The 14,459-nt window shown below is 36.7% G+C and overlaps 1 protein-coding gene and 1 long non-coding RNA gene across 2 annotated transcripts in view; one reads left to right on the forward strand and one right to left on the reverse strand.

Moving 5' to 3' along the window:
• Window positions 1-14,459, reverse strand: part of LOC140698699 (uncharacterized) — a 164,601-nt gene that overhangs the window by 142,037 nt on the left and 8,105 nt on the right. The window lies entirely within an intron of this gene.
• OR56B4 (olfactory receptor family 56 subfamily B member 4) lies at window positions 6,418-7,383 on the forward strand. The gene has a single exon (XM_006203445.4). The coding sequence runs from the start codon at window positions 6,418-6,420 to the stop codon at window positions 7,381-7,383; it is 966 nt and encodes a 321-aa protein (XP_006203507.1).

Consider the following 14,459-nt stretch of genomic DNA (forward strand, 5'->3'; position numbering starts at 1 on the left):
TGGTAGGGATGGGGGACAGAGATCATTCAACAATCATTATATACATAATTGTAAATTATAATGGATAATGAAACATCATTAAGGTATTAGGAAAGGATAGAGATTTTAGCTCTCAATAAACTATAAATATAGTAAATAAAGAAACTATAACCTAGGTTATAATCTTATTTTATCTCACTAGAAAAAAAAGGCCATTAAAATCATTAAAATTGTCAGCAACACTAATTAAAATATGCATATTAAAATTATACTGAATTTTTTATAATCTGAAAAACAAGTAAGAGTAGAAAACAAAACGTCCCTCACCATCAATGCCACCTCAAAACTGACACTTGTACACATCTGGTAAGACTGTAAATTGGCCCAAACATACAAAAAGTGATTTGGCAAAATGTTTCTAAATGTGCAAATTATGTTTTTTCCACTGAGTCTATTTTTGGAAAGATATACAAAAAAGAGTCTAAATGCTGACAAAAAATTTATTAAAAAGTTCATTGTAGGGGCTGCTGGCTTCCTTTCCTGCATGAAAGGATCTTGGAAGTTGCCACTCCATCCTAACAACAAATAAAACACTGACCACTGAAAAATCAGTAATTCATGTTGTATACATAAGAAAGGGTAGAATGCAAAGCAAATTGCTGCCCCCATTAATTAATTAATTGATTGATTTTGGCAATTGGAAAGCATTAGCAAAAGTGATTTCCATGTGGTGTTAAAACAAAAATTAAACTGTAGAGAAATAAGAAGTTTCTGTCAGATGAGGAAGAGGAAACAAAATGAAGAGGTTACACCCAAAGTTTGTGAGAGGGAAATTAGATAGGGGCAAACTCTGGAAGGAGTATGAAATAAAGATATATTCTGAGATGGGATACTTCAGAGCGGTCCTGTAACAAGGGGCACTATGCATCAGAGAAGGGTGAATTAAGCTCTTGGGAGTCTGGAGTGGAGAGCTGTCCGTGTGGTGGGCTGATAGGTCTACTCCCAGAAGTCACTTGGCTAACCCCTGAGAGCACTGAGGGCCTTTTCCCATTCCAATGTAAAACAGCATTAGACCCTGGAGGATGTTTGGAATAGAGTGGGAAGGACTTATAGAGCAGCACATCAAACCAGGGAATCTCAGGGATCTAACTGATTTTGAAACCTCAAACTCCAAGGATGTCAAGTAAAGTCACAAATCTGCTCTGAACAACAAAAGGCTAAACACTGGCAGCTGCAGCAGGAGAGCAGAAGCAGCTGCAGGAGGCGTTGCAGCCTGGGAGCCTCCTGACAGCCCCTCCTGAAGTCAGCGACCTGCATCCTCAGAGGTGAGGGGATGAATGTGTCTCCTGTTTCTGTAATTGTGTCCCGGATTCTAAATTTGATTATATGCCTAATGGTTGGCCTCCGCGGTTGAATTTTCATCTTTAGTACTCCCTCCTCTCAAGCTTTTCACTTCTGTAGAGACTAAGGTCTGCGGTTAGGAAATAAGAGAGGCTGAACTCTAACATGATGGGACACCCTTGAGAGGATGGGACTTTCCAGTCAGAAGATCATGCAAACAAGTCATAATAGAATGACATATTCAAGAAATGAAAACAAAAGTATCCATTTCTCAGCATTACATAAAAGACTCCGTAAAACTGAACTGAATAAATGATAAACAAAGAGGTTTAGAATGCTAAATTCTAAATCCAGGATTCTCAGAACAAAAATTAATTTCAAGAATCATTGATATTAAATAAAATGCTATTAAATAAATGTGTTTGAAATGATAAAAATGAAAAACAAGTTTCTTATATTTGACAAAAGACTTTAAAAACAAAATAATATTTAATGAAATTCCAGCTAACTCTATTAAATTCAACCAAAAACAATTAAAGATATTTGCCATCACAATTATTTTACATGATAATGAGTTTCCAGACATTTCAGTGAGACATAAGACAAAAATTAAGAGATGTTAATGTTTGTAAAGAGGGAAAACATCATTATTTTGAAGCATCTTTTTGGTCTACCTAGACTACTAAAGAGTACCAATGGGAAAACTGTAAGAATTGATAATAGTTTAGCAACGTGGATGATATACAAAACAAAATAATAAAACAAATGCAATTGTAATATATAACATACAAAATATTTCCTTTCAAAAAACAGATAATTGTTTGTTATGATAATACAGGGGAGAAATGATCACATTATAAGTGATAAGAGTTTATCAAAGTGGCTGAAGCAAGATGAAATAACAAAAGCCAATACAATTATACTAAAAAAGATAAATTTAATGGGCTAGAAGCATACAATGGAATACATACTACAGAAAATCATATTCGCTACATATACCCCAAAATGTTAAAATTCATAATAAGAGTGAAAATGTACAAAATTTGAATGAGTTTTTAATATATTTTATATATTTAATACATAGAGAAGCTTCAGAAGAAGCAAAGAGAGACAGAGAGGGTCTTCATTATTAAATAAAGTTTAATAGTATAAAGTCACCTTTTTTTTTTCCAAAATGAATCTACAGATTTAACAAAGTCCCAAACAAAAGTGTGCTATTTTAGAACTCAATACATGAATTCTAAGGTTAATCTGGAAGAATAAACACATGAAAAGAGCTTTAAAATTGAAGAGAATAAGAGTAATATGGTCCTATTGTGCAGTAAATTTTTACAAAACTAGAACATTTAATTCAGTTTGATATGGCACAGAAATAACCAGCAAGAAATATGAAAACAACAGACTGTCCAGAGACAGAATTAATACATATACAAATCACACATGTGACAAAGAGGGCATAATAATCAGTTGCAGAAAGATGTGGATATTATTGTTTAAAGTCAATTTCTTTACATATTTCTCATTAACAGCAAAATTAATGTCACAAAACAAAAAGCTCAACTAGTAAAAATTTAAAGACTTAAGGAAGTGAATGTTGGTCCAAATTTTGAGTAAAGAATCATTTTCTGCATCTCTTACTTGAGGGGTGAAATGTTTTTAAAACCTGATGAAAGCTAAATAGATCCTCTCCTAATAATAATAACAATGATGACAGGGTTTTTCCATACATTTATGAAGTTCACAGACTACCATACAGACTATCTGTAAATACTTCGTTAAAGATTTCACTTTAAGCTTAAAACATCTGGGAAAAAGGGTGAAAGGAAAATGCTCTAAGTCTGATTTTTTAAAGATAGAATTAACTATATCTAAAAATATATAAGCAGTGTGTAAAACCAAGCAAAAATTGGGGAAAATGTTATAAAACCATATACAGCCATTGAAAATAACATTTATAGAATTATGATTTTTATAATTTCCCAATGAATTAGGACCTTGTATAGTAAGTGTATCATGATAAGAAAAAGCACAAGATGAATCATTCTATTTACATAAAATTTCAACTGTGAAAACACTGAAAATTAAAAATTCTAAAGTGTTAACTATCATATAGTTGCCTAATGGGATCTTGATTTATAGATATTTTTCTTCATTGTTTTGTTTCCTGAACTTCTATTGTTTTCTTTTTCCTACTTTTAATCAATTTTATGATTAATATATGCTTATTATAATTAATAATGACATGGTCACTCATTCTCAGGAGTGATGGGAAATGGAGCCTCAATTTTATACATCATACCATTAAATCAAACAAAGCCAGGGATTTGGGAAAGGAAATATTGATACCTAGATATTTGACAAAACAAGGTATTATTCACAGACAAAAGTAACAAAAAAATTCTTAGATAGTCAAGGATTCCTAAAATTGGGTATTTTTTTTTATTTTAATTGTGGTAAAATACATATAACATAAAAATTTACCACCTTAATCATTTTTAGGTGTATAGTTCAGTGGCATTAAGTACCTTCACATTGTTGTATATATATACCACCACCACCATCCATCCACAGAACACTTTTCACCTGAAAGACTGAAACTCTACCTATTAAATAATAACTCCCAATTCCCCTCCTCCAATCTGTGGAAATCATCATTCCACTGTCTCTGAGTTTGACTACTTTAAGTATTTCATGTAGGTGGAATCATGACTGGCTTGTTTCACTTAGTATAATGTCCTCAAGTTTCATTCATGTTATAACATATGTCAGAATCTCCCTCCTTTTTAAAGTTAAATAATATTCCATGCACGTATGTACCACATTTTTGCTTATTCATTTATCTGTTTATGGGCACTTGAGTAGCCTCTAGTTCTTAGCTACAGAGAATAATGCTGATATAAACATGGGTATACAAATATCTCTTCAAGTCCTTGCTTTCAGTTCTTTTGGGTATATACCTAGAAGTGGAATTATTGGATTATATGATAATTCTATTTTTAATATTTTGAGTAATTGCCATACTGTTTTCCACAGCCACTGCACCATTTTACATTGCCACCTAAGATGCCTAAGAGTTCTAATTTCTCCACATCCTTGCCAGCATTTGTTCTTTTCTAAGGTTTTTTCTTTTTTTTCTTTTTCTTTTTTTTTTTTTTGCTAATAGTCATCCTAATGGGTATGAGGTGGTATCTCAACATGGCTTTGACTTACACTTCCCTGATGATTAGATTAGTGTTGAGTGTCTTTTCACATGCTTATTAGCCATTTTTATATCTTCTTTGGAAGAATGTCTATTCAAGACATTTGTCAGTTTTTCAATTGACTTGTTTGGTTTTTGTTGTTGAATAGTAGACATTGTTTATATATTTTGAATATTAACCCTCTTTCAGATATATGATTTGTAAATATTCCCTCCCATACTGTGGGTTGCCTTCTCACTGTGCTGACCACAAGGAGGAACTGGGAATTGGGTGGATTTCTCCTGTACTGCACAAGGCAGATTATGGGGAAAGAATGAGAAAAATTCCTGTCATTTTGAGTGTGGCATTTTCTTGGCTTGGCGTTTACTTTGTCACTATAAGACTTTAGTTTCTTAGTTTATAGAACTCCCACAAAGCTATTTTGGTTAATCTGTCACTCCGTTAGTGTTCCCATGAGAAAACAAGACCTGGAGCCTCCTGGTCTGTCATTTTGCTGACATAAGTCTCTCAAGTACACTTTTTGATATAATTATTTGAAAGTTTTCCAGAAATGAAAGAATTAACAAAGTCAGGAATGTGAAAATGAGGAAGACCAAGTATGAAAGGACCAAGATTAAACCATGAAATTACTTAAACACAAGAAAAAGTCTAAATGTGTGCAAAAAAAGCTTCCTGTATTTCCAACATATACCATACAGAAATACAGAAGTGTTTAAGTTTGTTTCCACTTGTTCCTCATTATATTTTGTATTAATAACACTGATGATTTCAAAATATAGCTTTACATATGTCTTTAATGTACTTTCATAATCAGATGAGGAAACAATACTATTCTATAGGACAGTGATCTGCTGGTTAAGATTTCACAGAATGAATGCTCAAATTAAATGCAGAATATTAAAATTTTACTGTAGCTTTGTCACTTATTAATAACTTCAATATATGATTCTTATCTAGACAAATCATTCAACCTCCATGTCTTCACATCAATAATAACACCTTGAGAGTGAAGCTTAAATGGATTATGTCAGAAATTATTCTCCAACAAGGCATCCAAAAGAAAAGCCTAGTCAGGGTTCTCACTGTGACTACTTATTCTCTTCCTGAAGGCCTCCAAGAATGGAGGCTACCCTCTCATTTTTATTCTTAATTATAGCTCAGTTGTATCCCTCAAAATTCACATTTTGAAATCCTAACCTCTAGTACCTCAGAATTAACCATCTTTTCAGATAAGGTCTTTAAATTGGTAATTAAGTTAAAATGAAATCTTTTCAGTGAGTCCTAATCCATTATGTGCAGTGTCCTTAAGAAGAGGAAATTTGGACACAGATATGTGTGTGCATGGAGAAAAGACCATGTAAAGGCACCAGAATGACAACCATCTACAAGCCAGGGAAAGAGGACTTAGAAGAAACAAAACTAGCTGACACCTTGATTTTGGACTTCAGCCTACAAAACTATGAGAAAATAAAGTTCTGTTGGTTAAGTTACCCAGTCTGTGATTTTTTTTTTCTTTAGGCAGCCCTTGAAACTAGTACACCACTGAAATGTCTGTTTCCTTATAATATATGTGTCTCCTGCACTATGTCCATTTCCCCCACATACAAAAATTTACCGGGGACTTCAGGCACATAAAGTCATTAAATCTCTACTTTAATTATATCAAAATCTTTATCTTAGGATCTATCGTGGACCTTCTATTATTCTTAGGTAAACTTTCTCCGAGAGTCTTAAAGGGATAAAAGATGCATCACGTTAAAAAAAAAAAAAAGACTGAGTTATTGTTGGTGAACCTTACACCTCTACACAGATTTTGGCCCTCAGCTGACCTAACCACAGCCTATTCTTGTTTCCCCTTAATTTACAGGTACCTGCTGAGATCGAGACATCCCACGATATGGATACCACCCTGAGCATAACCAACAGCTCAAGGTTTCACGTGTCTGAGTTCATCCTGATGGGGCTCCCAGGCATTCATGAGTGGCAGCACTGGTTTTCACTGCCACTGGCCCTGCTCTACCTCTTAGCTCTTGGTACCAATCTCCTCATCTTGATCACCATCCAACATGAGCCCACCCTGCACCAGCCCATGTATCTATTCCTTGGTATCCTGGCGGTAGTGGACATTGGCCTGGCTACTACCATCATGCCCAAAATCCTGGCCATTTTATGGTTTAATGCCAAGACCATCAGCCTCCCTGAGTGCTTTGCTCAGATCTATGCCATCAACTCTTTCATGTGCATGGAGTCAGGTATCTTCCTCTGCATGGCTGTGGATAGATATGTAGCCATTTGCTACCCCCTTCAGTACCCCTTCATAGTCACTGAGACTTTTGTGATCAAAGTCACAGTGTCTATGATACTCAGGAATATCCTATTGACCATCCCAGTGCCTGTACTGGCTGCCCAGAGACACTACTGCTCCAGGAATGAGATTGACCACTGCCTCTGCTCTAACTTGGGGGTCACCAGTCTGGCCTGTGATGACATCACTATTAATAGGTTTTATCATTTGGCCTTAGCCTGGGTTGTGGTTGGGAGTGACATGGGTCTGGTCTTTGCTTCCTATGCTTTGATTATTCGCTCAGTGCTGAGGTTGAAATCTGCAGAAGCAACAGCTAAGGCCCTGAGTACCTGCAGCTCTCATCTCATCCTCATTCTCTTTTTCTACACAGCCATTATTGTGGTGTCTGTCACCCATCTGGCAGGAAGAAGATTTCCCTTCATCCCTGTTCTCCTCAATGTGCTGCATAGTGTCATTCCCCCAGCACTTAATCCTATGGTGTATGCCCTTAGGACGCAGGAACTGAGAGTGGGCTTTCAGAGGGTACTTGGTTTGGGTGAGAATGTGTCTAGGAGGTAAGCCAACTTTCAATGACAGAATGTTATCATTGGTATTACAGAAAGAGCACAGGCTTTGGAGTCCAGTAGTTCTGGGTCAAAATTCCACATCCCCCACTTGCTGGGATCACCAATTGAAATTAACTCACCTATTTTGTATAGCACATGCTATGTGCAAGACCCTATTCTAAACATTTCACGAACAGTAATTCATTTAATTGCCATAACCACCCTGTGAAACAAGACCAATTGCTTTTTATACATTTTGCAGATGAAGCAAGAAGGTTGAGAAACTTATCTAGGGTCAAATAAGAAGGAAGTTGCAGAGTGAGATTAGAATCCAAGCCAAAAAAGTCCCTGATGTTAATCCTTTCTCTCTATCAGCTTCATGACTAATTTTTAAAACAGCAAATTAAAATGACAATAAAAAAAGAATGATACTTAACTAAAGTGTGCCTCTCTAATATTTAAGCAATTGATTAAGGTTGTGGTTAGCTGTGTGTAAGAGACACTATATTATAGTGGCTTGGCCAGATTGGGGTTTATTTATCTCATCTCACACATACACAGACAGACACACACACACACACACAAAATAAGGCACTTCTATTATGCTATCAAAAGACAGAGATTTTTCTACTTTTCTGCTCTGCCAATCAAAGCTATGACTACTATCCTTCATTTTCAACTCCACATTCCAGACAAGAACAAAGAATAGCCTCAATAGACTTATATGTCTGATTCGTCAGAATGAGTCTAATGTTTATCTCTAGTTACAAGACTCAAAAGTTATGTACTTCAGCTTTCCAAAATGTATGATAGAAGTTATGGGAAGGTGAGTTTGAATGGATGTTGAATAGCTAACTCACAGTAAAAACAGACAATACACATCATGTTCTTGACATGCAGTATTTTCAGAAATTGATAAAATATTGGGCCATGAAGAAAGCTCAAAAATTCCAAGGAGTAAACAAGTTCCAAAGATCTCTGATTAACATGACTAACTCAGTACTCACTGCAGCTTCTTCCTTCCACTCCAAAACCTAGTGACACTGGCTAAATATTCAATAGTAAATCAATCCATAACATGATAAAAAAAAAGGAGAGGAATTCATGAAACAGAAAATAAGAAGCAACTCTAACACCCATTTATGATAAAACCTCTCACCAAAGTGGGTATATCTCAACATAATAAAAACTATATATGACAAACCTACAGCCAGCATAGTACTCAATGGAGAAAAACTCAAAAGCTTCCCACTAAAATCTGGGACAAGACAAGGATGCCCACTATCACCACTCCTATTCAACATAGTCTTGGAAGTCCCAGCCACAGCAATCAGAAAAGAGAGAGAAATAAAATGGATCCAAATTGGAAAAGAAGAGGTAGAAGTGTCACTATATGCAGATGACATGATACTACATATAGAAAACCCTAAAAGGTTCACACAAAAACTACTAGAGCTGATCGAAGATTAACGTTCAAAAATCAGTTGCATTTCTTTACATTAACGAATCAACAGAAAAAGAAAGTAAAGACACAATAGCACCCAAAGTAATAAAGTACCTAGGAATAAATCTAACCAAGGAAGTGAAAGAATTATACACAGAAAACTATAAAACACTGATTAAGGAAATTAAAGAAGACTTTAAAAAATGGAAAGATATCCCATGCTCCTGGATTGGAAGAATCAATATTGTTAAAATGGTCATACTGCCCAAGGCAATCTACAGATTTAATGCAATCTCTATCAAATTACCCAAGACATATTTCATAGAACTAGAACAAATCATAATAAAATTTACATGGAGCCACAAAAGACCTAGAATTGCCAAAGCATTACTGAAGAAAAAGAAAGAGGCTGGAGGAATAATTCTCCCAGACTTCAGACAATACTACAGAGCTACAGTAATCAAAACAGTATGGTATTGGTACAAAAACAGACATATAGACCAACTGAACAGAATAGAGAGCCCAGAAATGAACCCACAAACTTTTGGTCAACTAATCTTCGACAAAGGAGGCAAGAATACACAATGTAATAAAGACAGTCTCTTCAGCAAATGGTGTTGGGAAAACTGGATGGCAGCATGTAAATCAATGAAGCTAGAACACTCTCTTACACCGTACACAAAAATAAACTCAAAATGGATCAAGGACTTAAACATAAGACAAGATACAATTAACTTTCTAGAAGAAAATATAGGCAAAATATTATCTGACATCATCTCAAAAATGTTCTCCTAGGGCAGTCTACCCAAGCAATAGGAATAAAAGCAATAAACAAATGGGACCTAGTGAAATCTACAAGCTTCTGCATAGCAAAGGAAACCATAAGTAAAACAAAAAGACAACCTACGGAATGGGAGAAAATTTTTGCAAATGATGAAACCGACAAAGGCTTGATCTCCAGAATATATAAGCAGCTCATATGACTTTATAAGAAAAAAAAGCAAACAACCCAATCCAAAAATGGGCAAAAGACCTAAACAAACAATTCTCCAAGGAAGACATACAAATGATCAATAGGCACATGAAAAAATGCTCAATATCACTAATATCAGAGAAATGCAAATCAAAACTACCATGAGGTATCACCTCACACCAGTCAGAATGGCCATCATTCAAAAGTCCACAAATGACAAATGCTGGAGAGGCTGTGGAGAAATGGAAACCCTCCTTCACTGCTGGTGGGAATGCAGTTTGGTGCAGCCACTGTGGAAAACAGTATGGAGATGCCTCAAAAGACTAGGAATAGACTTACCATGTGACCCAGGAATCCCACTCCTGGGCATATATCCAGAAGGAACCCTACTTCAGGATGACACCTGCACCCCAATGTTCATAGCAGCATTATTTACAATAGCCAAGACACGGAAACAGCCTAAATGTCCATCAACAGATGACTGGATAAAGAAGATGTGGTATATTTATACAATGGAATACTATTCAGCCATAAAAACCAACAACATAACGCCATTTGCAGCAACATGGTTGTTTCTGGAGAATGTCATTCTAAGTGAAGTAAGCCAGAAAGAGAAAGAAAAATACCATATGAGATCGCTCATATGTGGAATCTTAAAAAAAAAAAAAGCAACTCCAAAAGATGAAAGATGACTATGATGGGATTATGGGAAAGAATAGAAGCCCAAAAGGTGCATGGGAAAGGACCACTACAAAAATAATATTGATTCAGAAATGTCCGACACTAAAAGAAGCAGGGGGCCATGGGAAAATCAAACTGGTGATTAACAGGTAGCACAGTATAAGCAGGCAGGCAGGTCTAGCCTTTTACACATACACTCTTAGACCAAAAAATGAACCAAAAATCAAGCCAGAGGGGTGGGTGTTCCAGAATATTGGAGATCAGATCAGAAAACAGGACAGTGATCCACATGGCCATAAATAACCAGGCCCCATGAGACATGGAAAAGAAGCTCAACTATAAATCAAGCTCTAGCACACCCCATGTCTCCCCTCCAACAGGGTGCATCCAACAAATACAGCAGCATTCTGAGATTGCCTACTAGAAACAAAAACAATCAGCCAATGACCGGGATACTTGGTCTAAACTTTAGACAGCTTTCTTCCCTGACTATTAGCATCTGACCTCCCTTTCCTTAGGTAATTTGCTTGGGATAATTTGCAGTGTATATAAATCTTCTGCTAACCTCCTGACAGTTTTACAACCTAGAAAATGTCTTTCTCAAGACCTGGGAACTATCTCATGAAATATAAATATCAAAGGTATTTATCTCCCAGTCTCTGTGGAGGGTAGGAGTCTAACTTTCCAATTAGCAAACACAGATGGCGAAATCACAGACAAAAAAAGCATTTGTAATCTCAGGAATAACCCAGTATGTTTGACATAACCCATTGATCAACCTCCTACTAAATTCCCCCAGTATTTTTCCACTAGCTCATCCCAGTTCTTAAACCCATTCCACCTGACACCTTACTGTGGCCCAGCCACACCTTGTTTTAGCCAAGACTTGGTCTGTGCTCTCTCCCCTGTTCCTAGCAATAATATCAAATATCAAATAAAATCAACTTCTGCGTGCTCATCCTGTCCAGTGCAATTTTCTTTACCACCAAATACAACCATCTATTTGAGGAAAAGCAACATGAAAGAGTGGCATTAAAGTTGCTAAGCACAAATCACATCTAAAAAGATAGAATTAATTTAACAATATCAAACAAACAAAACTGGTCTCAAGGTAACCTTTATGCTAACTCTCTACTTCAGGAATACAGTTGCCCATTCCTCCATGTCTAGAGGTGGTGACATGTCCTGTTGTAAGTCCTAAGTAACTACACTATCACTTAGGATCTCTTAAGGGCCAAATCTTTATTAATTGTCCCTCTGTAAGTAATCCCTTCTCAAATTATTCCAATTTGAGAAAGCAGGTTTTGGCCAGGATGTGGAGAAAAGGGAATACCTGTGCCCTGTTGGTGGGAATGAAAATTGGAGCAGCCATTAAGGGAGACGGTATGAAGTTCCTCAAAAAATTAAAAACAGAACTAAAGTATCACTCAGCAATTCCACTTCTGATATTTATCCAAAGAAAAAGAAAACACTAATTTGAAAACATCCTTGCACCCCCATGTTCACTGCAGCTTTACTTACAATATCCAAGACGTGGAAGCCACCTAAGTGTCCATTTATGGATGAATGGATAAAGAAAAAAATGTGGTGTATATATACAATGCAATACTATTCAGCCATAAGAAAGAATCTTGTCATTTGTGACAATATGGATGGAACTTGAGGGCATCATGCTAGGTGAAATAAGTCAGACAGAGAAATATGAGTACCTATGATCTAACTTATATGTGGAATCAAAAAACAACAAAATACAAAAAAAAAAAAACAGGATTGTAGATACCGACAACAGTTTGGTGGCTGCTAGGGGGAAGGGGGTTGGAGGGAAGGGGGTCGGGGGAAGGGGCAAAATGAGGGAAGAGGGTCAAAAGATACAGACTTCCAGTTATAAAATAAGTCATGGGAATGTAATGTATAGCATGGTGACTATAGTTAATCATTGCATATCTGAAAGTTGCTAAGAGAAAGTAACTCTTAAGGTCTTCATCACACACATACACACACTCTTTACAGTGATCAATGTTAACTAAACTCATTGTGGTGATCATTTTGCAATATATACAACTGGTGAATCATTATGTTGTACATCTGAAACTAATATAATGTTATATATGGATTATACATCAATAATTTTTAATTCTCCTAATTTGAGTGGGCCATCTCTTTTCTACTGGGTCTCTTTCTACTCCAGTGTTCATTCAATCAGGCAGTATGGAAATAGTGAGCAAAAGCAGTTTTAGTTTAGAGATAAGACAAATTTTACATGGCCATAGATTAAAAAGGTGAAGAAAGGTAATATACAAAGATGACTCTTAGAAGAGGATAGGTCGGTGAAGGGCAGATCCTGGGGATACAGGATTGAGATGTGAAAGTACCATGGAAAGACCTAGGGAGAAGTATGTGGAATAGACATTCATTTTAAGTTGGCAGTCCTTAGAACATTCATTTACTGAGATGCGTGATTTGGGAGAGAGGAAGACTGTTGGCAGAGGAACAAGGGGATACTCTCAGTTCTGCTGCATCACTTGGTTTTAACATACAAATATGTCCCAACACCAATGGTATATTACAAAACAGTTTCGGCATAGCTGAATTTCACATTTGCCTTTGTGCAATTTTGTCCACTAATAACACTGGTTGAATGCAGGAAACTGCCTCAAACTGAAAAGAAGATGCGTAAGAGTACACCAAACACACACACACACACACACACACACTCCAAATATCCACTAACTACCTCAGTTTCCTTCACAACTTTCCATCTGATTTCAGATAAAGTTCCTTTTAGTACTTCAAAATAACTCACAAGCTGCAACCCTTTTAGCTAATTCCACAAGCAAACTTTATGTCTTTCTCAAAGTAAAGTATTGTCGTCATTGTAGTATTCGTATTGTTCTTAACCATTTAAGGCGTGTAAAACGCTGCTACTGCTTATATTCCTTTACTCTCTATTCTTTTATGTCAGTTGACAAAATGTTTAAGTACTGTGCTCCTAACTCCATTTTTCCATAAATCCTGCAGATTTCATGTGGGATTTTGCACAGCATGGTGATTTTTAAGAACTCATGTGTCATGTTAGAACAGAACAGACTGTACTTGCTACAGTGAATGGGGAGGAACCCAGGCCTAGACAGAAAGGAGAATATACTTTATTCCAACAATTCGACCTGGAAGAGCTGTCCATCTGGTGGCCCTGCTCCCCAGGACTAGGTTTGAATAGAGCTGTCCCAGAATGACCATGACAAAACTCCAAAGTCACCAGGGTCCCGTCCAGCTGGAGTGGTAGTTGGATGACAATGAGCACTGCCATGGGATGAGCCCAGGGAGGGCAGGACCACAGCTGTGTTGTATAACGAAAACCCCAGGAGAGGTAGGGAAAGGGACAGATTTGCTCTGAGCAACCAACAGCCAAGCAGAAGCAGCAACAGCCAGGGGAGGGGAAGAAGCCCAGAAGGAAGCTCCAGCCTGAGGATGTTTTCAGGGCCCCTCTGCAGTAATAAGTAACCCAGCTAATGTCAAGAACATGGGAGAGCAATCGGTGGAGGCAGTCCACCTACCTAGGACTCTGTCTCATCTATGAATCTGGCTCACTATCCTTGGATTTCTCAAACTGCCTTTCTTACATCAGTCTCTTCACCTGTGTGGGGGTTAGGAGCTATATCTGGGAACAAGGTCAAAGAGATGAGGCTGAGCTCTGATTGTCCATGTTGGAAATGATGGTGCTCTCCAGCCAGAGGGAGAAAACTGAAACTAGAGTTACCATATGATTCAGCAATCCCACTCCTGGGCATATATCCAGAAAAGACAAAAACTCTAATTTGAAAGACACATGTACCTCAGTTGTCGTAAAACACTATATACAATAATCAAGACAGGGAAGCAACCTAAGTGGTGTCCATAAACAGATGAATGCATAAAGAAGACTTTATATATATAATGGAATATTGCTCAGCCTTAAAAAAAGAATGAAATACTGCCATTCGCAGCAACATGG

Source organism: Vicugna pacos, chromosome 10, assembly GCF_048564905.1.
Source record: "Vicugna pacos chromosome 10, VicPac4, whole genome shotgun sequence".
Taxonomy (NCBI): Eukaryota; Metazoa; Chordata; class Mammalia; order Artiodactyla; family Camelidae; genus Vicugna; species Vicugna pacos.